We start from the raw sequence: 27,812 nt of genomic DNA, 5'->3' as shown, positions 1-27,812 counted from the left end.
AAAAAAGAGTGTTGTGAGGGTGAAATGAGATCATTATTCCTCGTCGCTGGAATTCTGATTAACAACACTATTAAAGTTAGAATAGCAGAAGCCTGAAACAACCAAACGTGCCCAATGCAGCAATGACTAATCTCAGTGTCTGCATCTGTGAGAGGATGAGCTATGGCTACTAAAACAGCAAGAACAGTGCAGCAACGGGATGGACCCAGAAACCATCATACTAAGTGAAGTCAGAGAAAGACAAATACCATATGATATCACTTATATCGAAACAGAAACAGACTCACAGACATAGAGAACAGACTTGTGGTTGCCAAGAGGGAGGGGAGTGGGAGAGGGATGGAATGGGAGGTTGGGATTAGCAGATGCAAACTATTATATAGAGAATGGATAAACAGCAAGGTCCTACTATACAGTACAGGGAACTGTATTCATATCCTATTATGAACCATAATGGAAAAGAATATTTAAAAAAAAGAATGTATATACATGTATAACTGAATCACTTTGCTGTACAGTAGAAATTAACACAGCATTGTAAATCAACTATACTTCAATAAGACAAATTTTAAAAAAAGAGAGACAAAAGAAAAAAAAATTTTGTCCACCCTGGAAAAAAAAAGAATGCCTGTACAAAGAAATATAAATACAAACTATTAAATACAAAAAGCAAATCATAGTATTCAGACTCAATTACAACTAAATAAAAATGCACAGATGTGGGACTTCCCTGGCCATCCAGTGGTTGGGATTTCATGCTTCCACTGCAGGGGGCACGGGTTCGATCCCTGGTCGGGGAACTAAGATCCTACATGCCGTGTGGCACGGCCAAAAAAAAAAAAATGCACAGATGCAAACTGAGAAAGTTTGACAGTGACCTTGGAGTGACTCACAGTTAATGTACGGGGTTCTTTCTCCTAGATGGTGCTTTAGTGCAACAAGATATCCAGAGGATATTAAGTTGATTTACATGATTAACGAAAGATAAATAACTTAACTGGTTTTTCTTTGAAACGAGAGTTCTTACTTGGAAAAAATGTTTCAAAAAGTGTATTTAGCTCTTTCACACAATGTTTACATTCTGATTCAGTTTACTTCTCCCTTTTTTTTTTTTTAAACTTTGGAGTGGAAACGAATCCTGATTTCCAATACACTAAAGATTGCTTAGTGACTTGATGGGGTAATATCTTTTGTTATTTACAATTCCTGAAATTTTCTGGGACAGTTTCACTTTTATTTAGTTTGTTTGTACCCATAAAGACATGAACTTTCCACTTTATGTCCCCACATCCGATTATTAAAGTCCACACAGAATCCTTTCTCAACCCAACAACTGTAGCAAACTCAGAGCTAACAGGCCAATTTGTTATTTTTCAAATAATAATGAATACTTAGCATTTTTAATTTGGTATATAAGAATGATTAAATTTGCCCTTTTAGTGAGTATAATTCTTTGATTAAAAAATCAAGAGAAGGCAAATCTTTGTCTGTAAATCATTGAGGGCTTTCTTATAGAAATTATATATAACATTTCTAATATTACAAGCCCTTATATGTACTGTGCTTCCAGCTCTCTTGATACTGAAAAGTGTAATAAACTTCATACTCATACAGGTTTTGCATAAAATTTGCACATTTGAACATTTGAAATATTCAATGCATAGGATTTTTCCTCCTCTTTCCTTTTTTTTTTTTATGGTCATGGAAAGTTTCAAACATATACATACATATAAGTAGACAAACCAGTATAATGAACCGCTATGGACCCATTACCTACCTTCAACAAGTATCTACGAAGCATGGTCTTCATCTTCATCTCGAATCTTACTTCATCTATACTCCCACCCACTGCCCCTTTTCCCTGACTTGGCTTGGTCATTTTAAAGAAAATCATAGGGGACTTCCCTGGTGGTGCAGTGGATAAGACTCCATGCTCCCAAGCAGGAGGCCTGGGTTGGATTCCTGGTCAGGGAACTAGATCCCACATGCATGCCGCAACTAAGAGTTCACATGCTGCAACTAAGGAGCCTGCCTGCCACAACTAAGGAGCCCACGAGCTGCAAATAAGGAGCCTGTGTGTCACAACTAAGGAGCCCACCTGCCTCAACTAAAACCCAGTGCAACCAAATTAATTAATTTTTAAAAAGAATATATTTTAAAAAAAAAAAAGAAAGAAAATCAGAGACATCATATCATTTCATCTATAAATACTTCAGTATGTACTGCTAAAAGATAAGGACTCAGGGGGCGGAGTCAAGATAGCGGACTAGGAGGACACGGAATTCGTGTCTCTGCACAACTAGGGCACCTACCAGGGACTGGTGGGGGACCACGGATGCCTAAGGCGATGGTAGGAACACCCAGTGACTGGCTTGCAGGATCCTGGTTCCCAGGCCAGAGGTCGGGCCCGAGCTCCTGCGGTGGGAGCTCCGAGTCCAAACCAATGGACTAACAGAGAACCTCAGACCCCGGGGAACCTAGACCTGGCTCTAACCAACTGCTTGCAAACGCCAGTGCTGGAAACCTCAGGCCAAACAACCAGTAAGATAGGATTACAGCGCCACCTATCAAAAAAAAAAAACAAAGAAACGACAAAAAAAATGTTACAGATGAAGGAGAAAGGTAAAAACCTAAAAGATGAAATAAATGAAGACAAAATAGGCAACCTATCTGAAAAAGAATTCAGAGTAATGACAGTAAAGATGATCCAAAATCTCAGAAACAGAATGGAGAAAACAAAAGAAACATTTAACAAGGATCTAGAAGAACTAAAGAGCAAACAAATAATGATTAACAACAAAATTACTGAAACTAAAAATACTTTAGAAGGAATCAATAACTGAGACAGAAGATAAAATGGTGGAAATAACTGCCAGGGAGCAGAATAAAGAAAAAAGAATGAAAAGAATTGAGGAGAGTCTCAGAGACCTCTGGGACAACACTAAACATAGCAACATTCGAATTATTAGGGTGCCAGAAGGAGAAGAGAAAAAAAAGGGTCTGAGAAAATATTTGAAGAGATTATAGTCGAAGACTTCCCTAACATGGGAAAGGAAATAATCAATCAAGTCCAGGAAGCGCAGAGGCCCATACAGGACAAACCAAAAGAAAAACACACCAAGACACATATTAATCAAACTATCAAAAATTACATACAAAGAAAAAATATTAAAAGCAGCAAGGGAAAAGCAATAAATAACATACAGGAATCCCCATAAGGTTAATAGCTGATTCTTCAGCAGAAACTCCGCAAACCAGAAGGGAGTGGCAGCACATATTCAAAGTGATGAAAGGGAAAAACCTACAACCAAGATTACTCTACCCTGCAAGGATCTCATTCAGATTCAACGGAGAAATTAAAACCTTTACAGACAAGCAAAAGCTAAGAGAATTCAGCACCACCAAACCAGCTTTACAACAAATGATAAAGGAACTTCTCTAGGCAGGAAACACAGAGACGGAAAAGACCTACCAAAACAAACCCAAAACAATTAAGAAAACGGTAATAGGAACATACATATCGATAATTACCTTGAATGTAAATGGATTAAATGCTCAAACCAAAAGACATAGACTGGCTGAATGGATACAAAAACAAGACCTGTATATATGTTGTCTGCAAGAGAACCCCTTCAGACCTAGGGGCACAAACAGACTGAAAGTGAGGGGATGGAAGAAGATAATCCATGCAAAAAGAAATCAAAAGAAAGCTGGAGTAGCAGTTCTCGTATCAGACAAAACAGACTTTAAAATAAAGACTATGACAAGAGACAAAGAAGGACACTACATAATGATCAAGGGATCAATCCAAGAAGAAGATATAACAATTGTAAATATTTATTCACCCAACATAGGAGCACCTCAATACATAAGGCAAATGCTAACAGCCATAAAAGGGGAAATCAACCGTAACACAATCATAGTGGGGGACTTTAACACCCCACTTTCACCAATGGACAGATCACCCAAAATGAAAATAAATAAAGAAACACAAGATTTAAATGACACATTAAACAAGATGGACTTAATTGATATTTATAGGACATTCCATCCCCAAACAACAGAGTATACTTTCTTCTCAAGTGCTCATGGAACATTCTCCAGGATAGACCATATCTTGGGTCAGAAATCAAGCCTTGGTAAATTTAAGAAAACTGAAATAGTATCAAGTATCTTTTCTGACCACACCACTATGAAACTAGATGTCAATTACAGGAAAAAAAACTAAAAAATACAAACACATGGAGAGTAAACAATATGCTACTAAATAACCAAGAGATCACTGAAGAAATCAAAGAGGAAATAAAAAAATATCTAGAAACAAATGACAATGAAAACACAACGATACAAAACCTATGGGATGCAGCAAAAGCAGTTCTAAGAGGGAATTTTAGAGCAATACAATCCTACCTGAAGAAACAAGAAAAATCTCAAATAAACAACCTAACCTTACACCGAAAGCAATTAGAGAAAGAAGAACAAAAAAAAAAGAAGACCCCAAAGTTAGCAGAAGGAAAGAAATCATAAAAATCAGATCAGAAATAAGTGAAAAAGAAATGAAGGAAACAACAGCAAAGATCAATAAAACTAAAGCTAGTTCTTTGAGAAGATAAACAAAATTGATAAACCATTAGCCAGACTCATCAAGAAAAAAACAGAGAAGACTCAAATCAACAGAATTAGACAAGAAAAAGAACTAACACTGTAGAAATACAATGGCTCAGGAGAGATTACTACAAGCAACTATATGCCAGTGAAATGGACAACCTGGAGGAAATGGACAAATTCTTAAAAAGCAAGACCTTCCAAGGCTGAACCAGGAAGAAATAGAAAATACGAACAGATAAATCACAAGCACTGAAATTGAAACTCTGATTAAAACTCTTCCAACAAACAAAAGCCCAGGACCAGATGGCTTCACAGGCAAATTCTATCAAACATTTAGAGCAGAGCTAACACCTATCCTTCTCAAACTCTTCCAAAATATAGCAGAGGGAGGAACACTCCCAAACTCATTCTACAAGGCCACCATCACCCTGATACCAAAACCAGACAAAGATATCACAAAAAAAGAAAACTACAGGCCAATATCACTGATGAACATAGATGCAAAAATCCTCAACGAAATACTAGCAAACAGAATCCAACAGCACATTAAAAAGATCATACACCATGATCAAGTGGGGTTTACCCCAGGAATGCAAGGATTCTTCAATATACGCAAATCAGTCAATGTGACACACCATATTAACAAACTGAAGAATAAAAACCATATGATAATATCAATAAACATAGAAAAAGCTTTTGACAAAATTCAACACCCATTTATGCTAAAAACTCTCCAGAATGTAGGCACAGAGGGAACCTACCTCAACATAATAAAGGCCATATATGACAAACCCACAGCCAACATTGTTCTCAATGGTGAAAAACTGAAACCATTTCCTCTAAGATCAGAAACAAGACAAGGTTGCCCACTCTCACCACTATTATTGAACATAGTTTTGGAAGTTTTAGCCACAGCAATCAGAGAAGAAAAAGAAATAAAAGGAATCCAAATCAGAAAAGAAAAAGTAAAACTGTCACTGTTTGCAGATGTCACGATACTATACAGAGAGAATCCTAAAGATGCCACCAGAAAACTACTAGAGCTACTCAATGGATACAAAATTAATGTACAGAAATCACTTGCATTCCTATATGCTAATGATGAAATATCTGAAAGAGAAATTAAGGAAACACTCCTATTTACCACTGCAAGGAAAAGAATAAAATACCTAGGAATAAACCTACCTAAGAAGATAAAAAACCTGTATGCAGAAAACTATAAGACACTGATGAAAGAAATTAAAGATGATACAAACGGAGGGAGAGATATACCATGTTCTTGGATTGGAAGAATCAACATTGTGAAAATGACTATACTACCCAAAGCAATCTACAGATTCAATGCAATCTCTATCAAACTACCAATTGCATTTTTCACAGAACTAGAAGAAAAAGTTGCACAATTTGTATGGAAATACAAAAGACCCTGAATAGCCAAAGCAATCTTGAGAAAGAAAAATGGAGCTGGAGGAATCAGGCTCCCTGACTTCAGGCCATACTACAAAGCTATGGTAATCAAGACAGTGTGGTACTGGCACAAAAACTGAAATATAGATCAGTGGAACAGGATAGAAAGCCCAGAGATAAACCCATGTACATATAGTCACCTTATCTTTGATAAAGGCGGCAAGAGTATAAAGTGGAGAAAAGACGGCCTCTTCAATAAGTGGTGCTGGGAAAACTGCACAGCTACATGTAAAAGAATGAAATTAGAACACTCCCTAACACCATACACAAAAATAAACTCAAAATGGGCTAAAGACCTAAATGTAAGACCAGACACTATAAAACTCTTCGAGGAAAACATAGGAAGAACACTCTATGACATAAATCACAGCAAGATCCTTTCTGACCCACCTCCTAGAGAAATGGAAATAAAAACAAAAGTAAACAAATGGGACCTAATGAAACTTAAAAGCTTTTGCACAGCAAAGGAAACTATAATCAAGATGAAAAGACAACCCTCAGAATGGGAGAAAATATTTGCAAATGAAGCAACTGACAAAGGATTAATCTCCACAATTTACAAGCAGCTCATGCAGCTCAATATCAAAAAAACAAACAACCCAATCCAAAAATGGGCAGAAGACCTAAATAGACATTTCTCCAAAGAAGATATACAGACTGCCAACAAACACATGAAAGGATGCTCAACATCACTAACCATTAGAGAAATGCAAATCAAAACTACAATGAGGTATCACTTCACACCAGTCAGAATGGCCATCATCAAAAAATCTACAAAGAATAAATGCTGGAGAGGGTGTGGAGAAAAGGGAACACTCTTGCACTGTTGGTGGGAATGTAAATTGATACAGCCACTATGGAGAACAGTACGGAGGTTCCTTAAAAAACTAAAAACAGAATTACCATATGACCCAGCAATCCCACTCCTGGGCATATACCCTGAGAACACCATAATTCAAAAAAAGGCATGTACCACAATGTTCATTGCAGCTCTATTTACAATAGCCAGGACATGGAAGCAACCTAAGTGTCCATCGACAGATGAATGAATAAAGAAGATGTGGCACATATACAAAATGTAATATTACTCAGACATAAAAACAAACGAATTTGAGTTATTTGTAGTGAGGTGGATGGGCCTAGAGTCTGTCATACAGAGTGAAGTAAGTCAGAAAGAGAAAAACAAATACTGTATGCTAACACATATATATGGAATCTAAAAAAAAAGGTTCTGAAGAACCTAGGGGCAGGACAAGAATAAAGACGCAGATGTAGAGAATGGACTTGAGGACACGGGGAGGGGGAAGGGGAAGCTGGGGCGAAGTGAGAGAGTGGTATGGACTTATATACACTACCAAATATAAAATAGATAGCTAGTGGGAAGCAGCCACATAGCACAGGGAGATCAGCTCGTGCTTTGTGACCACCTAGAGCGGTGGGATTGGAAGGGTTGGAGGGAGACGTAAGACGGAGGAGATATGTATATGTATAGATGATTCACTTAGTTATAAAGCAGAAACTAACACACCACTGTAAAGCAATTATACTCCAATAAAGATGTTAAAAAAAGAAAACGATAAGGACTCTTTATTTTTAAACATACTGCAATTCTATTACCTCATTAAGAATATTATCAACAATTCCTCAATATTGTCAAATAGCAAGTTCAATTTTCCTGTCTTTTTTACAGTTTAATTGCTCAAGTCAATATCCAAACATGTTCCATATACCCATTGCTTATATTTTTAATTTCTTTTTTCCCTTATAACTCAACTCCCATTTCTAGTTTATCCAGCACTAATAACATCAACATCACATGAAAAACTTGAAAACAGAACCATCTAAGGAAAGGTAAAAGAAGATATTTAAAAATTAAAATTAAAAAAAGCACTTATTTTCTTGTACATGCTTGTTCCCCAAGTGAAAAGGAGAAACACGCTGTATTCTTACTACTTTTTCAGATTCTTTTCTGGTTCAGACAAATCTGAACTTCCCTGGGCTTCCACGGGCACACTGGAAAGTGATGGGGAAAGGTACAAGGCACTCTTGCTTTCCCCACAAGAGCTTTGTGCCCACAGGCTGCAAAGGGAGAATCACACGTAGAAGGAGTTTCAATTCCACGGTGGGGCAAGGTGGGATTCTTCTCTTTGCAAGAGTCTGATATCAGCTATCTACCACTTTAAACATCATGTAATAGATACATTCACATCCAAAGCACCAAATGAAAACACTCTAATAAACTGGAAGACCATTTACATCTTATCACCAAAGTAATGCAACTCCTCTTTACGGATTGCACTCCATCCCTAAAGGGTCAGAGTGATAAACTCCCCAAAGGTGCAGGATTTCCCCAAGCTAGCAGGTTTTTTCTTCCAATTTGGATCCGGCTCACCAATAAAATCGCATGGTCTTTCCTGAGACCGTAACCAGCTGAGCATGTGAAAATTCAATCTTATTCCTTTTAAGAGGAAAGACCTCCCCTTGGCAAGGTGACGTGCCAGGCCTGGGTCTATTTTACTTTCTTTTCCTTCTGCAGTCCGCAAATCCACTCACCAGAATCGTTGTTTACCAGGCAGGAGAAGGAATCCCCTCTCCAAGCTGGCCGACCCTAACCAAGGGAGAGTCCACCTGAGGTCAGAGGTCCCCACCGCAGGAGCTGGGAAGCTGGACCAGAGGCGTGGCCTCTGGGTTCAGAGCCAAGAGGAGGAAGACAGTCAGTGTGGCAGCACCTCCCAAGCCCATCACAGGCCTCTCCCATGCGCTATGTGGCAGGATGTGAGTCTGTCAGGAAATAATGATTGCTCAAGTATTTTCTTCTACATCTTCAGCCACGTGGGAGAATTGAAGGCAGAGAGCCATTCGCACTAGGTTATTATTTCCCTGAAGTCAGGGACCATCTCTTATTTGACACTGAATCCCTAATGCCTAGGACTACACTGGGCACGGTGGACACAGTAAGTTTTCATTTAATCCAGGAATAACGGTCAAAGTACCCTTTCTGAATACAGTTATTCTGTATTCTATTTTCCCCAGTGTGACCCCCCCAACGCCTGCTTACCTCAGCGCGAACCTTAGAAAGGACACCACAATGATGAGCACCAGGCCGACAAGGAATGCGATACTCACGGCTGCAAAAATAAAGAAACGTATCATCACCAAAAGCTGTCGTGTCATCACAGTGAATCAGTAAATGAAAAATGCAAACAATATGAAAAAGAATGTATACATACGTATAACTGAATCACTTTGCTGTATAGTAGAAATTAACACAACATTGTAAATCAACTATACTTCAGTAAAACAAATTTTAAAATTAAAAAAAGAAAAAGGGGGCTTCTCTGGTGGCACAGTGGTTAAGAGTCCGCCTGCCGATGCAGGGGACATGGGTTCGTGCCCCGGTCCGGGAAGATCCCACATGTCGCGGAGTAGCTGGGCCCGTGAGCCATGGCCGCTGAGCCTACACGTCCGGAGCCTGTGCTCCGCAATGGGAGAGGCTGCAACAGTGAGAGGCCCGCATACCGCAAAAAAAAAAAAAAGAAAAAGGCAAACAAATAAAAATGGAAACATATGAAGGAAAAGCCTATATCCTTATGTGAAATTTCTTATTAACAATTGAGAATACTCTTCATGAGGGAAGCGCTAATTTTCATCATGAAAAATATCAAACATACACAAAAGTACAGAGAACTGTACAATAAACCCACATATAGCTGTCACCTAGATTCTAGAATATCAAACACTGCCACTCTTGCTTCATCTACTACTACTACTCACCCTTTTTTTTTTTTCCACCTTAAGTGTTTTAAGCAAATCCCAGACATCAATCTATTTCATTCCCACATCTTCAGGATGTATCTCTATGTACGTCATGCAATTCTTACGTGACCCCCTGAGGAGGACACTGTATCTCTTCTGTAGGACGCTACCGAAGACACACGGCCTCTTCTGGGTCACAAGAAGGCAGCAAGCAAACCAAAGTAACAAAATAACTGGCCAGTCCTCTTCAAAAGTGTCAAGGTCGTGAAAGACCAAGAAAGGCTGATTAGAGGCCATGAGGTTAGATTAGAGGAGGCCTGGGAGACCTGATCACTAAATGCTCTGTGGGACCCTGGACACAAAACGGACACAAATAGGACAACTGGAGAAATCTGAGAACTCCGCAGCTCAGTTAATAGCGCTGTGTGCATGACATTCCTGGTTTCAATCACTGTACATGGAATCACTGTACTGTGATTATATAGTTTAGGGGCTTAGGGGAAGCTGAGTGAAGGGTATATGGAAATCCTGTTTTGCAACGTTTCTGTGAGTCTAAAACTATTTCAAAATTAAAAGTTTCTTAAGAATGGACCTTTTGCTGTATAAGCACAACGTCATACAAAATTAATAATTCCCTGGCTAACACTGAGTCCATATTCAAATTTTTCTAGTTGCCTCGAAAATGTGTGTTGTAGTCCATGTGTTCAAGTCAGGATCCAAGCAAGGCTTACATCTTGCCTGCATTGTTAACATGCCTTAAGCTCCATGCATTGGTCCACAGCCACTGACTTGATTTACACGAGGCTGGCTGTCTCCTATCAGGGCATCTCATTCGCGGTCTAGATCTGCCAGGACCCCTCGCCTGGTGTCACTCAACTTGTTCCTCTATCCTCTGTGCGTTCTATAAATGGGAAGTTAGCTGTAAAGCCTTGGCAGAGAAGTCCCACTTCTCCGGCAGGAACGCGTCGCAGGTGCTGTGTCTTTCCCACCACGTCCCATCAGGAGCACCTCCTGCTTCAGACCTTGTGCCCGATGCCCGCATTCAGCTGGTGAAGGCCTGTCCCCTCCCGTGTAAAGTTCCCCTTTCATTGGATGGTTCCATCCACTCATGGCTTTTGCCTAAATCAGTAACTTCAATGCGCATTGCAAAATATTCTGCCACATTATTAGCTGGATTCCTTCTCTAAAGAATTTACCCTCATCACCTAGGACTATTTCGTTACCCTAAGATATAGTCAAAACAGGAAAGGCAGGAGAGATGATCCTGCCTTCACCAGGATCATCAGTTAACACCAGGTGTCCTTGTTACCCTCAAAGGCAACCAAAATATTGTTTTTGTTGGGGGCCTTGTGCTTTTTAGCTTCATAGTGAACTCACTGGTTTTTGTATGTGCAACGTGTTTCCGTCAATTACATTCATTATTCTTTTAATGATTAAATCATCCCGCGTTGACTCTTTCACATTGGCTCTAACCAGTGTTCTTCTGACAGTCTTCAACAGCGTCACTGTGTACAGTACTTATTGTTGGAACAGCCCCAGGGATTCCTGATACTATCTACTGGGGGCTTGGAGGGACAAATTTTCTCCAGTGGAGTTATTAGAGAACGAACGATCCCTCCTGAACCCAAGGGGACCTCTGGACAGTCAGAGACACATACAGGAAACACTGTACCCTAAATCCTAAAACAAAGAAAGACACCTGACAGCCAACTGTCTTATTTCTAGTTTCTTTCCACTGCATTAATTTTTTTGGCTTATTTATACTTCATAATACAGTAAATAAAAACTATGAGAATATGTTGATACATCAAATAATTTTTTGTATGTCACATAATTTTCTTAGTCTACACCAATGACACAATAAATATATTATAAATATGCCATAACTGAGACAGACAACCTATAATCCAGGATTTAAATTACCCGAAATGTCGCAAACAGTACTCAAAAAGTAAAACCGTTGAAAATGCAAATTTACCAAGAGGGACTTCCCTGGTGGTCCAGTGGTTGAGACTCTGTGCTCCCAGTGCAGGGGGCCCAGGTTTGATCCCTGGTCAGAGAACTAGATCCCACATGCATGCTGCAACTAAGGAGCCTGCGTGCTACAACTAAGACCTGGAGCAGCCAAATAAATAAATAAATAAATATTTTTAAAAAATAAAAATCAATCAAGAGCATGTACGTACGAAGGTTACTGTCAACTGGCTTCTCATTAACGACCAGGTCACATGCAATTTCATTGACTCCATCGTGGGTGTGCTTTACCAAGAGAGAATAGTTTCCAAATTCCCCAAATTTGTATTCCAGCCTACAAAGATTACGGAAAATGAAGAAACATCATTAGGTTAGGAAATAAGCAGTTGGATGTTGGTAATGTCACCCAGGCAGAGTGACAGGCATTCCTGGGTGCAGATCAGGGAAGACACAGAAAGATACTTTGAGAGAAGAAGCTAAAAACCAAACAGGAAAAAAATAGTAGAGAGAAAGTACAGGTGTCAGTAGGTCACATCATAGCAGGTACGAACCTACAAACTTGCTTCTCCTCCGCAGTGTCATTAAGCTGCAGGATGGATCCATGCTGGGTGCTCACAGCCACAGCCTCAATGCTGGGCTCCCCGGGTTTCCTGCTCTGGGAGACGTCAACCAGGACCTGGAGCAGGCACTACACGATCCAAGCACAGGCCAGGTGTTAGGGGTTTGACAGTCTGTGGTTGCTGGGTATCCAACTGAAGACCTGAGATAACTTTTCCTTCATGCTTATAGAAAACTTTTACACTTCAATAATTTAGGTAAAATTTGCCTACATAACTAGGTGTTGCTATGGAACTACATAATCTTTGTTCATAGGTACATTCTTCACATAATTAACAAATACAGCATCCCTTTAATCTTGCATTCTATGGTTTTACTTAATATTATTTAACAAATAAACTTCCATGATTCTACCTAATTTGCATATTTATAATTTTTAATGGTTGCATTATATTCCATCAAATACTATCGCTATGAATACTTAGGGTGCTTTCAAAGCTCGTTTTATCTTTTTGTATATAACTTATATAAATTATATTGCTTTGGAAGATATATAATTTAATTATATGATATATAATAATATAAATCTACTTATATTTATAATTTATATAAATTATATTGTTTTAAAAGATCTACACATGATGTTCTTATTCCTTTAAACTCTTTCCCTAAGACAAATTTCCAAAACTGAGATTACTGGATTAAAAAAATAATCATTTTAATGGTTCTTGTTACACGTGGCCAAATAGCACTCACATAAGAAAAATTACAATAGATTTATTTCTCATCAGCCTTACCAGGACTTCATATCATTCTTCCTTTTGTTCAGGTACTAGGTGTTTATGATACCACAGCATTAAGATTACATTTTAAATTAGAAGTAGATTAAATAATTCAATTTTCTTTTGCTCTTTTATGTTCCTTATGGTGTGAACCACCTGGTAGACACTCAATTCCCTCAAACAGAATCTTAGAAATCTGTCCTCGTACACTGCAACATGAAACTTCTAACTCTCTCAAACGCTTCTCCACTCTAGTGCTTTCATCTTATTATGTTGTTGTTTTTAAAGTTTTACAGAGTCACACTACTCTGGTTTGTTATTTCTTCTATGGCTTCATGAGTTTAACAATGTATTCTGCATTTTTTAGTATTTGTTAAATTTGTGGGTTTTGTTTTTTTTTACTTGAATCCACTTGGGGTATTTGATAGATGGTATCCCATAATTCTAAATACCTTTCCCATGGTTTTAGCTGTTAAATTCTTACGTAAATTAGATTCTACTTCTTATACTTCGTTTGGCCCGTTGGTCTTCATTTATCTTTTTTGGCTACATTCACGACCGTGCTCTGCGATACTTCTTATCCGGTACAGCAAGTCTCCGTACCATCCGTTCTCCTTTTGGGCCATCCTCTGATTCTCTTGCACACTTACTTTTTCATAGACATTTTGGAATTATTTTTATGCAGCTTCTATAAAGTATCCACAAGCAATTGTGTTGAATGTATAAACTAATTTGGGAAGTATTGCCATTTTTCCTACGTTTAGGTGTCACATCAGCGTGCATTGGCTATTTCTCCATTTAGCCTATAATTTTCCCATTAAAATTTTATCATTGTCCATATATATGACCTCTTATAGATTCCTCAAGATGAAAATATAAGTCATCATAAATCTCTCAATATGCCAACTTATTCTACCTGATAATTTATTTAAGATTTTTACACCCACATTAATTAGAAAGATTGACCTGCATTTTCTGTCATGTCTTGGCTAGATTTTAAGATCAACACCCTGCAGAATGAATCAGATACCAAGATATCATTTTTTTTATTGTTGTTATATTTAGGGTCAGTTTATATAGATTAAGAATTATTTATTATTTGAAAATGCAGGAGAAAATGACCTATTTTTAGGTAGAGAAATTCATTACAACTCTCCAGATTCTTAATCAGTTGCTGATCTATTTATATCCTCAATTTCTTGAATCAATCTTCATATTATATTTTTTGAAGGAAATCAATCAATTTTTGTACTTTAAATTGATCAGTCTTAACTGTTCATTGGACCATAATTATTTCAATTTCTGTTGAAATATAATTGCTAATTTCCATTGTTCCCTTAAATGTATCAATAATTTATCAATTGTGTGACTTTTATTTATTTTTTAATTTTTCAAATTTTTATTGGAGTATTGTTGATTTACAATGCTGTGTTATAGTTTCAGGTGTACAGCAAAGTGAATCAGTTACATGTATACATATATCCACTCTTTTTCTTTGTTTAGGTTCTTTTCCCATATAGGCCATTACAGAGTATGTGTGACTTTTATTTTAGAAAACCATCTCTTGGCTCATTCTTATTCCCAGTTTTTTTCTCATTTTGCAGTTTCCATAGTTACTGTTTTTATTGCTTCCTTTTTTCTTGTTTGGATGATGACACTGCTTTCCAAGACCTTGAGATCCTTACTCAGTAGCTTTTCTTTTCCCCTTTTTTTCCTGATTAACATAAAGCAGGATCCAGAAAGGAAAGCGGACACACTCTGAAGCTAGACTGAGGGGTGAGGATCCCAGCGCTGCCACGTGACAGCGGGGGGACCTGGGATAAAGTCACTTTCCCGCTCTTAATCTCAGCATCACCATCTGCAGAATCCAGGTATTTCCTGGATTGCTGTGAGGATTAAATGAGATATAATGTATCTAAAACAGAGCAGGCCCTCAGTAAACAGCAGCGACAACTTGTATTAACATTATCTTTACTGTTAGAAACATTTAGACACAAATTTTCATAAGAATTGCTTTGGCCAGGTCAAAGATTTTTCTATGACATTTACGGCTGTATTCTCTCTCCTATTAGTATTTTTCTGTTATGCAGAGGTAGGAAATTGCAGAAAGTATAATCTCTGCCGTTTGTGTTTAGTCTCGTTTGACAACACATGATTGATGTTTTGTTAAATACATTACAGATATTTTTGAAGTTATTGATTTTTTTCTACTTAATTTAAGGTCCTTTTAGTCCCTCTTGTGATAAGCCTTTTCTTGGTCTTGACCTACCTTTTTAATATTACCAATGTTCTGTGTTTCACTTAACTTTACAGGAGGTGTCATGTACTGCTCCATCATCTTCTAGCTGATACCCACACTGGGGACTTTTAAAATTTGTTTTCTTTCTTAAAAAGCTATTTACACTAAATAGGTCACTATCCATTAAAATTCCTCCTCTGAAGGTGGTACATTGAAGCTCTCAATCTGGAAGTAAAGACTATTTCATTTTACATGGAAGAATAGCCCTGTCCTTAAAAAGCAACAAGGTCTAGCATAGGAGCAACACCTTCAGATAAAATCCTTTATCATCAGAAGGGCCTCAGCGTAAGCATCCAGTGGCCCTCACCGCCCCCCCCCCCCCCCCCCCCCCCCCCCACCCCCGCCGTGTCTCACTCCTTCCTTCTCTGGTCCAGCAGGAGGGTTATGCAGTGGGCAGAGGAGCCAAAACACGTCTATCACTTCAGGCTTCACAAGGGATCCAATTGAATGGACTCCAAAAGGGAGTGTGAATACCCTGCTGAGACCCCATCCTAGTGCATCACCCCTCTGCAACTTGAAACCAGTGGTGTGGCTGCCCTGTCACACTCTAGGCCCCTTGATTAATGGCTCTGAGGGTACAGGCTATAAGAGGTGGCAGAAATGAGCAAGTGGCCCGGATCTGGTTTATGCTCTTATTGTGGAATGAAAGAATGCTTGTCACATTAAAAAAAAAACGAAAAACAAAAAAACCATGTCTATCAATTTTGCTCATCACAGAAACTGGTTTGAAAAAGATGGGCAGGGAAACAATAAAAAAGGGATGCTGCCCATTGCTAGGCATCCTCCGTGATGGAATTTCTTCTGAGTCTTTGTCTAGCCTGTTTGTTTCCTCACCTGTAAAGCTGAGGCTAACATGTGAAGGGCTTCAGGTCTGACAGCACTGGGGCCATATCAAACCAGCCCCAAAGCAAACACAACTGTGAGCAAGCACGCAGCACCTACATGATAACAGCGATCGAAATTCCAGTAGATGGTCAGGTTTGTCCCAGGCAGTTCATTATGGATGAGCAGCAAAGCCTGGTCCATCTTCAGCTCCAAGTGCCTTTTTTTCCCTAAGTCTGGTAAGAATTAGAAAAAAAAAAAAAAAAAAAGAAAAAGAAAAACTAGGCACCTGAAAGATGTGTCAGACACAAAGTGCATCAGAGTGGAAAGTGGCTTCTCAGGAGCGCTTCTCAAACGCCTGGGGTCTCTCGTCCCTCATGCCGTGTCCACACGGATGTGCACGTGCACACACACATCCAGTTCCCTTCCACACACATGCCTCTACTACAAACAAGGATTCAATCAACACCAAGTTTAGTTGTTTCCGTGCAACTTCTATTTGATAATATAACAACCTCATGAGCTAGGTATTTTCTCCATCCTACGGATGAAGAAATTAAGGCCCACAAAAATTACATAACTGCCCATGGCCACAGAGGTTTTCAGTAAAATCACTGACATGAACCCAATCTGCGTGATTCCGAAGCTCCAACTTTCCTGGCCCACATCACTCAGCTCTGAGCTGGGATGGGCAGCTCTTAAGACCTGCAGGACCCCAGACTAGGGAGTCAGGACACGCAGAGCAGCAGTGTTCCTGGGGGATCTGCACGCCCTTTACAGTCCGAGAAGCTCTGCCTGATGTCACTTTTGTTTGGAGTTCTGCATCTCCTGGTTTCCATGGCAGACATGAGGCGGGGAAGGAGAGAGGGTAAGTCTGAAAGGCAGAAAGAGCCACTGCTCCATATTCCCTGGGCTTAGAGCTCATCACTTTACCAGATGCTCTCAGGGTACCATAAGGATGATGCATCTTCTACCTTTCAGTCTGCCAATTTGGTAGGAAAACAGTGAACTATTATTGGCTAAAGTTAAAGCAAAGTGTTTCATCCAGATCAACTAGGCCATTTATATCTGTTATATTATATGAAAGAGAAATCACCATCTAGCTTCTAGGCAAAAGAAAAAAAGGGAAACTTTCTTTAATTTTTAATTTTATACTGGAGTCTAGTTGATTTACAATGTCGTGTTAGTTTCAGATGTAGAGCAAAGCGATTCCATTATACATATACATATATCCAGTCTTTATTTTTTTAATTAATTTATTTATTTGGTTGCACCGGGTCTTAGTTGTGGCAGGCGGCCTCCTTAGTTGCAGCTCGCCAGCTCCTTAGTTGCAGCACGTGGGCTCCTCAGTTGCGGCAGGTGGGCTCCTTAGTTGTGGCATGTGAACTCTTACTTGCGGCATGCATGTGGGATCTAGTTCCCTGACCAGGGATCGAACCCAGGCCCCCTGCATTGGGAGCACAGAGTCTTATCCACTGCGCCACCAGGGAAGTCCCCATATATCCATTCTTTTCCAGATTCTTTTCCCATGTAGCCTATTACAGAATACTGAGTCCCCTGTGCTACACAGTAGGGCCTTGTTAATTATCTATTATATATACATATATATAGTAGTGCATATATGTTAATCCCAAACTCCTAATTTATTCCTCCCCACACACATTTCCCCTTTGGTAACCATAAGTTTGTTTTCAAAGTTTGTGAGTCTATTTCTGTTTTGTAAATAAGTTCATTTGTATCATTTATTTTTAGATTCCACATATAAGTGATATCATATGATATTTGTCTTTGTCTGACTTACTTCACTTAGTATGATAATCTCTAGCTGCATCCATGTTGATGCAAATGGCATTATTTCATTCTTTTTTATGGCTGAGTAATACTCCACTGTATATATGTACCACATCTTCTTTATCCATTCCTCTGTTGATGGACATTTAGGTTGCTTCCATGTCCTGGCTATTGTAAATAGTGCTGCAATGAACATTGGGGTGCATGTGTCTTTTCAAATTATGTTTTTTTCCAGATATATGCCCAGGAGTGGGATTGCTGGATCATATGGTAGCTCTATTTTTAGTTTTTTAAGGAACCTCCATACTGTTCTCCACAGTGGTTGTAACAATTTACATTCCCACCAACAGTGTAAGGGTTAAGGAAAACTATTTAATAACACAACCAGAAAGGTAATAATCTAGCCTCTTTTATTTTGTAATATGAAAGCTTAATTCAGGGCTCCCCAGTACCTCATCTGGTTAATTCAGAAAATTCTTCACTGCAGCCAGCCTAAATCCCTCATTTTTAGCGTTCATCCTAATTTACCCTTATTTAGCTCTCAGTGAAGACAAAACACAGAGTATATAACTTTTAATAATCTACTGAGGCTTTTTTTCCCTTCCAGGCTAAACAAAGCTTTATCAATCACTTTTTCTGTTGGTCGCCCTATGGCGAGCAGCCAGCAGAAGCAGCGTTTGAGACCAGGAGTATAACATGGTGGGTTAAGTGTGTGGACTCCATGTTGGGCCAACTTGAATCTGGACCCCACCCTGCCTCAGCATCCTCATCAATAAATTAGGGGTCATAACAGTGTGTGCTTCGGAGGATTGCTGGGGAGGCTAAAATTGATAACACTAGCAAAGTGCTTGACAGAGAACCTCAAACAAAGTAAGTGTTCAACAAATGATGATTATAATGACCTGGGCCACATCCAACCAATGCAGGGGACAAGAGGGGCTTCGTCAGAATCAGGAACATGTGGTTAAATATTTTGAAAAGTTGTTTCTTCTCTTTTCATTTAACCTTATTTCCAATTTTTCCCCATTCCCCTTTTTTCCAATTATAAGAAATGATGCTATATCCTATATAAAAATGGCGCTATAGACACCTGAAAATCAACATGCTCTTCTTTCAACATAGTTCCTTAAGAATGAACTTCCAGGAGTGAAATTTTCAATCAAAAATAGCTTTTTAAATAGTTTTTGATATGTTTAGCCAAATTCCTCTCCCAATTTAGCTGTGCCGGTTTATAAAGACAACTGTGGTGTTCATCGGCTCCCAGGTGACACCAAAAACGACACACTTACTGTGCTCCAGGTCCCAACAGCCTCGTGAAACAGCTGCTGGTGTCTCCAGCCTCCGGATGAGGTATGGAAGGCCTGGAGAGGTCACCCACCAGACTGACTCACCAGTCTGGCCAGCACCTAACCTCTATGCTCCCAGTCTCCTGAGACTAAGCAGATCTGTCCCCTAGCAGCTGGGCCAGTTTAATTTTTTCCCTTGCGTTTTAGCCCGAAGTATAGAAAATATAATTTCCTTATTATTTTAGTTCTGAACTGACAATTAGCAAGTTCGAACATGTTTTCCAAATGTTGACTATCAGTACTTTCCTTTCCTGTGAATTGTTGGAATGTTTATTTAACCACTTAGCCCCTGTGATATTAAATCCTTTGTCATACTTGTCATAATGTTTTCAAGTATTTCTCTTTTTCATTTCCCTTGTTCAGGTTTGAGAGCTTCCATTTGCAAATTTATAGTCACTAGCTGTTGACCTTTTCCTCCGTAATTGTTCTATACAGCATCATCCCTTCAGAGCTGTAGTAACTACTGTTTTTATTCATACTTCTATGAGTCTTCAGTGGTGGGTGGAATACGGTTCTTGTTTCATGCTTAATTTTTCCATGAGAATTTCAGACTTTGAAGGCTCTTAATTGTCATCAATATTATTTTATATAAGGTTGTATGAAGGGTTAATGCTAGCTGAACATCAGAATTACCTGGCAAGCTAAAAAAAACACAAAACCAGACTTCCCTGGTGGTGCAGTGGTTAAGAATCCGCCTGCCAATGCAGGGGACATGGGTTCGAGCCCTGGTCCAGGAAGATACCACATGCCACGGAGCAACTAAGTCCGTGTGCCACAACTGCTGAGTCTGCGCTCTAGAGCCCAGGAGCCACAACTACTGAGCCCACATGCCACAGCTACTGAAGCCCATGTGCCTAGAGCCCATGCTCCACAACAAGAGAAGCCACTGCAATGAGAAGCCCACACATTGCAATGAAGAGTAACCCCCGCTCGTTGCAACTAGAGAAAGCCCGCATGCAGCAACAAAGACCCAACGCGGCCAAAAATAAAATATAAATAAATAAATAAAATAATAACATAAATAAATTAATTAATACATAATTTAAAAACAAAACAAAACAAAAAAATACCAATGCCCTGGCTCCACCCCAGACCTATTAAATCAGAATCTCTGCCCAACCAGTATGATTTATTTTTTGTATTTTTTAAATTGAGGTATAGCTGATTTACAATATATTAGTTTCAGGTGTACTACATAGTGATTCAAAATTTTTATAGATTATACTCCATTTAAAGTTACTATAAAATATTGGCCATATCCCTCATGCTATACAATATATCCTTGTAGTTTACTTTATACATGGCAGTTTGTAGCTCTTAATCCTCTACCCTCGTTCTTGCTCCTCTCCCTTTCCTTTCCCCACTGGTAACCACTAGTTTGTTCTCTATATCTGTGAGTCTATTTCTGTTTTGTTATATTCATTCATTTTATTTTTAGATTCCACATATAAATTACAACATACAGTATTTGCCCTTCTCTGACTTATTTCACTTAGTATAATACCCTCATATCCATGTTGCTGCAACTGGCATTATTTCATTCATTCTTTTTTATGGCTGAGTAATATTCCATTGTATATATGTACCACATCTTTATCCATTCATCTGTTGATGGACACTTAGGTTGCTTCCATATCTTGGCTATTGTAAACAATGCTGCTATGAACACTGGGTGCACGTATCTTTTTGAATTAATGTGTTCATTTTCTTCAGTTACATACCCAGGAGTGGAATTGCTGGATCATATGGCACTTCTATTTTTAGTTTTTTGAGGAACCTCCAAACTGTGCTCCATAGTGGCTGCACCAATTTACATTCCCACCAACAGTGTAGGAGGGTTCCCTTTTCTCCACACCCTCATCAACACTTATCCTCCTCAAAACAGCAGCAACAGACTGTGAGTGTAAGGCCAGGGGATTCTGACATCTTTGTACCTTTTTGCATTATTTGAGCATTTTTTAAAAAAACCAATGAGTCTGTGGGATTAGCAGATGCAAACTATTATATATAGAATGGATAAGCAACAAGGTCCTACTATAGAGCTATATTCAGTATCCTGTGATAAACCACAATGGAAAAGAATATGAAAAAGAATGTATATATATGTATAACTGAAGCATTTGGCCATACAGCAGAAATTAACACATTATAAATCAGCTATAGTTCAATACAATAAATTTTTTAAAAACCCAATGAGTGTGTAGTCTGTATCACTCACACACTCACACACACACACACAAACACAAAGGACGAAATTCCTAAGCCATCCAATATGACACCGAAATTGAAACTGATGCTCAGTTTCTAGAAAAAGCTGCCAACAGCTGAACTTACAAATACCAGGGCAGGGACTTCCCTCGTGGTGCAGTGGTTAAGACTCTGCGCTCCCAATGCAGGGGGCCCAGGGTTCGATCCCTGGTCAGGGAACTAGATCCCACATGCATGCTGCAACTAAGAGTTTGCATGCCACAACTAAGGAGCCCGCCTGCCGCAACTCGCCCTGCGCAACCAAATAAGCAAATAAATATTTTTTAAAAAAAGAAATACCAGGGCAGCCTCAAGGAGCATTACATACAACAGACAATTCCCTCTTCCTGTCTACAATGTCTTGGTGAGGAAATAAACCAAACAAAGTCACGTTTCAATAGTGCCCAAGTAACTGTACTGCTCGCATATTAGGCTTTTACTTCATTTCCAAATACTTAATTTCTGGTTCTAGCTCCCTGCTCGTAAGTGTCTTTGCTGAGCATATCTGAAAAGACATAGTCTACTTAATTTTTTTCTTTTCTTTTCAAGTAAACTTGAGTCCACAAATCATATAAAGGTGGAGTTCTTAGTAGGAATCTGTCCCGCCCAAAGTTGGCCTCCAGGTGGCACTAAAAGCCTGGCTGACCTGGCAACACTGCTCTGTGAAGGTTCGGGAGTGGATGGCTTCAGAACGCTACTAGTACGCTCTCCCTCACTACACAGAATCACTGCTTAGAAACTTACCTTTTTCCTACAATAATTATCGGTATTAACTGATGCTAAAGCACAAAAATAGAGCGTTGTACGGGTTCAGTCTCTGACAAGTTGTGACAGGGCAGATTATGTAACCCCTTGAGGTCCGTTGCTCGATTATAAAAGGGAGGGAGTGACGAGACTGAGCTCGGGGGCGGGGGAGACACTGTATTAAACGTAATCAGCTAAGATGCTTTTTCAAAATTGATTTTGTCTTCTCCCTACAACATTTTGATTGAGGAGGAGCGGCAGTTTGAACCACACACGCTGACACCAAAACCCCCGCGTTCTGATACAAAGATGATGGGATGAAGGGAGCAGAGGCAAGTGGTCCCCAGCTACCCAGGTGGTAAGGAGACCTTCCCCAACACTGACCGAACCGGGTTTGCTGCCCTTGGCTGATCCCAAGGGCTGACCTTCGACCACAGCATCCCCTGGGGAGGGGCATGGGACTGAGATCTTCTAGGGCCCTGGGTCCTCGTCCAAGGGGTCTAGCGAGAGGCCCAGGAATTTGCCTCTTTTTTTCCACTTCCCTGGCGAGCTCGGAGACCAGGCAAGCTGGGGAAACGCTCGCTGAGCCGAGGTTCACCTCTCCTCTCCTCCCTGCCGGACATGAGCACCGATCCCCCCGAGCCCTCCCAGGCCGCCGACCTCGCCCGGGGCGCCCCTGCAGACCGCAGCCCCGGCGCTCCGCCCGTCATCATAGAAGCGGAACCGCCCAGCGGGCCGGGGAGGCTCGCTCGAGATCCGACCCCGCGCCTCGGCCGCCAGCTCCCGCGCCCGCCGCCTCCCGCGCGCTCCCGCTGCGCCCCCGGCCCGGGCCGCGGTGGCCCCGGAGCCCAGCACAGCCGAGCCGGCCTCTCCGTCCCGCCGCGCACGGAGCTGCGCGCTCGGGCCGCGGCTCCGGCGGGTCCCCCGCAACCCCTCCGTGCGGCGGACGGAGCGGGGCGCCGGCCCGGCTCCGATCAGCTTTGCATTAGGGGGCGACAGGTCTCCGGGTCAAAGGCACTCCATAAGCCCGAGGAGCGCCACTCCCGCCCTCCTGCGTCCTCCCGCGGGTCGGCCTCCGTGCACGAGCCCCGGCCCCGCCACGACAGCGCGGCGGAAACGACACGCGAGTTCCGGGCGCTGCTCCTCCCGAGCTGTCCCGCGCGCCGCCCCGGGGAGGGGACAGTCACCGCCCCGCGGGCCCGGCCGGAGCGCGCACTCACCTGGCGTCGGGGAGCTGCCGGGGGCCAGCAGCGCGGCGCTCAGCACGGACGCGGCCAGCAGCAGCGCGGCCAGCGCCCGACCCGCGGCCCCCGTCCCGCTCATGCCGCCCACCGCCCCCGCGCCGCCGCCGCCGCCGCCGCCGCCGCCGCCGCCGCGCTCCCGGGACCCGCGCTGCTCGGCCGCACACGGCCGCGAGCCCGTCATCGCCCGGCGCTCGGCCCCGGGGGCGGGGCGCGAGCCACCGCGGGGGCGGGGCGGGGGCGGATCTTCCGGGGGAGGGGAGCTCACCGCGCCAGGAGCCGCTGCGCAGGGTTTTGCTTTTTTTGGTTTTTTTTTTTTTTTTTTTTTTTTCCTGAGGAGAGACGCGTCGCGTCGGGAAGAGAGGGCCCCGCAGGCCCCGAGCCGCCGCTCCGCGGTCCCTCACCACCCGCTGAGCGACATTACGCTGAATCCCTGCGTCCAGCCATTCGCCATACAAACGGGTGTTAGTGTCCTCTGTCCACTGTTCTGAGTCCCAGCCCCCAAGGCGTTTGCTATCCAGAGGGAGAGTTGCGACATAAAAGCCATAAAAGCCACCGTGTGTTACTACCACTTGGAAGAGCTGGTTGCCAGTCCCGGATGAAGTTAAAGGCTCGCAGGCACGATGACCCCGCGGTTACACTCCTAGCTTTGCGCCCGGGAAAACTAACATACGCATGAAGGGCAGATCCAGTCATGCTTGAGGCAGAGTGGTTTGAAACTGCAAGAACCTGTAAATGATCTAAATGTCCATCAGTGGAGAAAATGGATGAATTGTGGTGTAATGCATACAGCAGTAGAAATGATCTAGACTTACCTGTGTCCACACGGATGAATCTCAAAAATAAGGCTGAGAGGGAAATGCAAGTTGCAGAAATATCTTTGTAATATCATACATAAAGTGTAAAGCCAAGCAAAATAGGTATGTTGTTTAGGCTTACATGCATGTGTAATAAAAGTATAAAGATACATATGGAAAGTTAAACACTGAATTTAAGCCGTGGCTGGGAATAGGGAGGAGGCACAATGTTGAGGTCCAGCTTCACGGTGGGCTTCAGCCAAAGTTATTGCTTAGGTAGGGTGATAGATTTATGCGTGCTCTCTATATTATTTTTTATACTTCTCTGTATATTGAATGACTTTGTAAAGCTACAATACAGTGTGATGAGTGCTATGTTCATAGAAGGACAAGACGCTAAGATAGCATTTGATGGAAGCACCTAAGGTAGTCTGGGAAGCCTCCCAGGAGGATTGACATTTAAACTGAGTCCTGAGGGATGTGAGCCAGGAGAAGGGAGGAAGAGCGTTCCTAACAGAAGGAACAGCCTTTGCGAAGGCTCAGAGAAAGCACGTCTCAGTGCAGGAACTGAAAGAGACCCAGTGTGACGGAAGCAGAATTCTGTGAGGGGAAGGAGGAGACAGGAGGTGAGCTCGACAATAGAGTTGAGTTTAGGCTTCTTCTTAAGGACAGTAGCAAGCTGTTGAGTTTTACGGTGGAGATAACTTTCAGGAAAGTCATGGTCATGAACTATCTAATAAAGGTCAGTCACATGGGTTTTCTCAGAGAAAACAAACCTCTGTGCCTGAAGGTCAGGAAGAAGTTCAGTGACTCCTTTTTTCCTCCTTGCCCGGCCCCACTGTTCAAAATCCCAGGAGTTGAGGGACACTGGTGTATAAGGAGTATGACAAGACCATCGCCAAGTAGACATCTGCTGTCCAACAGCTTCTCTGGTCCCCACAAAACCAGAATGGGCCACAGGGCCCCTTGGGTGGATGTGCCCTTCTCTGCTTCCTCTTCGAGGATGGCTCTTTCAGCTCTGTCACAAACCTCCGTGCCCAGAAGAATCTGGAATTCCTGTCTTAGGGCTGAGCATGGCTGGTCCCTCTACCTAGAACACTCTTCCCCTGACACCTCACAGACCCTCCCTCACTTCATTCAGGTCTCAGCTCACCTGTTACCTTCTTCCCCAATACCCCTATTTAAAACTAAAACATTCTCTATCCCTGTGTCCTGCTATATCTGCTTTGGTTTTCATTCTACTCATATCTACCTGACATTATAATGTGTGTTTGTTTTTCTGCTTCCCTTGCACTAGAATGTAAGATCCATGAAGGCAAAGAGTTTGTCCTGAGGGCAAGAACCTTCTCTGTTAAGCTATAATGCACAATAAACAGACACCCAGTCCTGTGGCTTATTTCAGCAAAAGCTCATGTCTTGCTCACATTCATGTCCAGTGCTTCATTCTACCATGACTGCAGCTGTGGAGAAATGATGTAGCAAATCCTACACTGGCTCCTGCCCAGCAGAGAGATGCCTGTGACTGGCATTCACTGGCCAAAGCAGGTCATATGATTCCAATGTGACAAACACATGCAGAAATAAAATTGGACAAAATTCAACATCTATTCAACTCTCAACAAAATAGGAATAGAAGGCAACTTCCTCAATCTGATAAATGGCATCTATGAAAAACTTACAGCTAATATGACACTTGAAAGACAATATTTTTTGCCTAGAATCAAGAACAAGGCAAATATATCTGCCCTTACCACTTCTACTCAACACTGTCCTGGAGGTCCCAGTCAGTGCAATAAGGCAAGAAAAAGAAATTAAAAGCACATAAATTGGCTTTGTTCAAACATGACATGATTATATATGTGTAAAATCCTAAGGAATCTACAAAATAAAAGCTGCTAGAACTTAAAGTGAATTTAGCAAGGTCACGAAATTCAAAGTCAATATACAAAAATAGATTGTATTTTTATAACCTAGATATAAACAAAATTGAACATTGAAATTTTTAAAATAGCATTTACAGTAAGTTTTTTAAATGAATACGTAAGTAAATTTAACAAAATATATATAAGCAACAAACATGGATGGATCTCATAAACATTACACTGAATGAAAGAAGACAGACTCAAAAAGGTATATACCATACTGCATGATTCCAACTACATGAAACTCTGGAAAAGAAATTCTAATCTTTCTAAGAATAAAGCAGAGAGTCATTGCCTGGGGCCAGCAGTGGAGAAAGGATTGAATGGGATGGGGCACATAGGAAATTCCAGAAGAGATAGAAATGCATTGTTTTATCTGTAGGGGTGGTGACACAAGTATATAAATGTATCAAAACTCATTGAAATGAATACTTTAAATGGTTGCATTTTATTATATATAAATTGAGCTTCTCCCTTGGGAAATCACCATGGATGGGATGCCATGTACAGATGTAGCACACACAAAGCAGCAAATTTGAAGCAGAGAAGAGTTATTTTGGAAATGTTGAATTTGAGATGTTCTTTGGAGAAATGTCTATTCATTTCACTGGATGGTTTGTGGGTCTTTTGCTGAGTTGTAGAAGTTCTGTATATATACTGGATATCGATCACACATAAGATATATGATTTGCAAATAACATTGATATAAAAGGAGAGTTAAGTATTTGGGGAAAATCAGTACTTATATGGCAAGTGAAATTGTGAAAGAGGATGAGATTACCCAGGTAGTGTGTGTAGGGCTGAAAACAGAAACCGGGAGCTGTGGGGTGGGCAGAGACTGAGCGGAAGAAGCCAGAGGGGTGGGAGAAAGCTTGGGGGTGGGAAGCCACAGCAGTCAAGGGGGATTTCAAAAAGGAAAGGACTGAAAAGTGCACATTAAATTTAGCCATTAGTGACCTGGTGACAGCAGTTTCAGGGCAGTAGTAGTAGCAAAGTTCAGACTGCAGTGGGTGGAGGGGTCAAAGGAATACAAAGAATCGTAGACATTTAAACAAGTTGTTCTCAGACAACTGGATAGGCATATAGCATATATAGCATATAGCAAAAGAGTGAAGCTGGACACTTACTTTACACCATATGCAAAAATTAACTCAGTACTTTAATGTAAGAGTCAAAACTAAAAAACTATTAGAAGAAAACATAGGGGTTCATCTTCATGACCTTGGATTTGGCCTTGGATTCTTTGTTACTCAAAAGCATGACTAACAAAAGAAAAATATAGTCAAGTTGGACTTCATCAAAATTTTAAAAAATTTTTTAAAAGACACTGTCAATAAAGTAAAAAGACAACTCAGAGAATATGAGAAGATATTTGCAAATCATACATCTGATAAGGAACTCGTATACAGAATATATGAAGAACTCCTACTCAACAGCAACAAAAACCAAACAACTTGA

At 41.0% G+C, this 27,812-nt stretch overlaps 1 protein-coding gene across 4 annotated transcripts in view; it reads right to left on the bottom strand.

Annotated features, from left to right (window-relative positions):
* HGSNAT (heparan-alpha-glucosaminide N-acetyltransferase) overlaps nt 1-23,815 on the bottom strand; it is a 47,508-nt gene extending 23,693 nt beyond the window's left edge. The window contains exons 1-5 of one of the 4 annotated variants that reach the window (XM_027122975.1): nt 23,615-23,815; nt 16,387-16,502; nt 12,357-12,493; nt 12,018-12,139; nt 9,134-9,203 (exon numbers count right to left, since the gene is read on the bottom strand). In XM_027122975.1, coding sequence (XP_026978776.1) covers nt 9,134-9,203; nt 12,018-12,139; nt 12,357-12,493; nt 16,387-16,502; nt 23,615-23,717 — 548 coding nt within the window. In that variant the 5' untranslated portion in view covers nt 23,718-23,815. Of the gene's footprint in view, nt 1-2,312; nt 2,458-8,628; nt 8,808-9,133; nt 9,204-12,017; nt 12,140-12,356; nt 12,494-16,386; nt 16,503-21,737; nt 21,757-23,614 lie in introns of those variants that run through there. The other 3 variants (XM_027122977.1, XM_027122979.1, XM_027122980.1) reach the window with 3 other exon arrangements.
* Nucleotides 23,816-27,812: the final 3,997 nt, after the last annotated feature.

Source organism: Aethalodelphis obliquidens, unplaced genomic scaffold (genome assembly GCF_003676395.1).
Source record: "Aethalodelphis obliquidens isolate GAN/ISIS:26980383/991018 unplaced genomic scaffold, ASM367639v1 scaffold25, whole genome shotgun sequence".
Classification (NCBI taxonomy): Eukaryota; Metazoa; Chordata; class Mammalia; order Artiodactyla; family Delphinidae; genus Aethalodelphis; species Aethalodelphis obliquidens.
The sequence above is the reverse complement of the archived record's forward strand: the minus strand, read 5'-3'. Positions and strand labels throughout refer to the sequence as shown.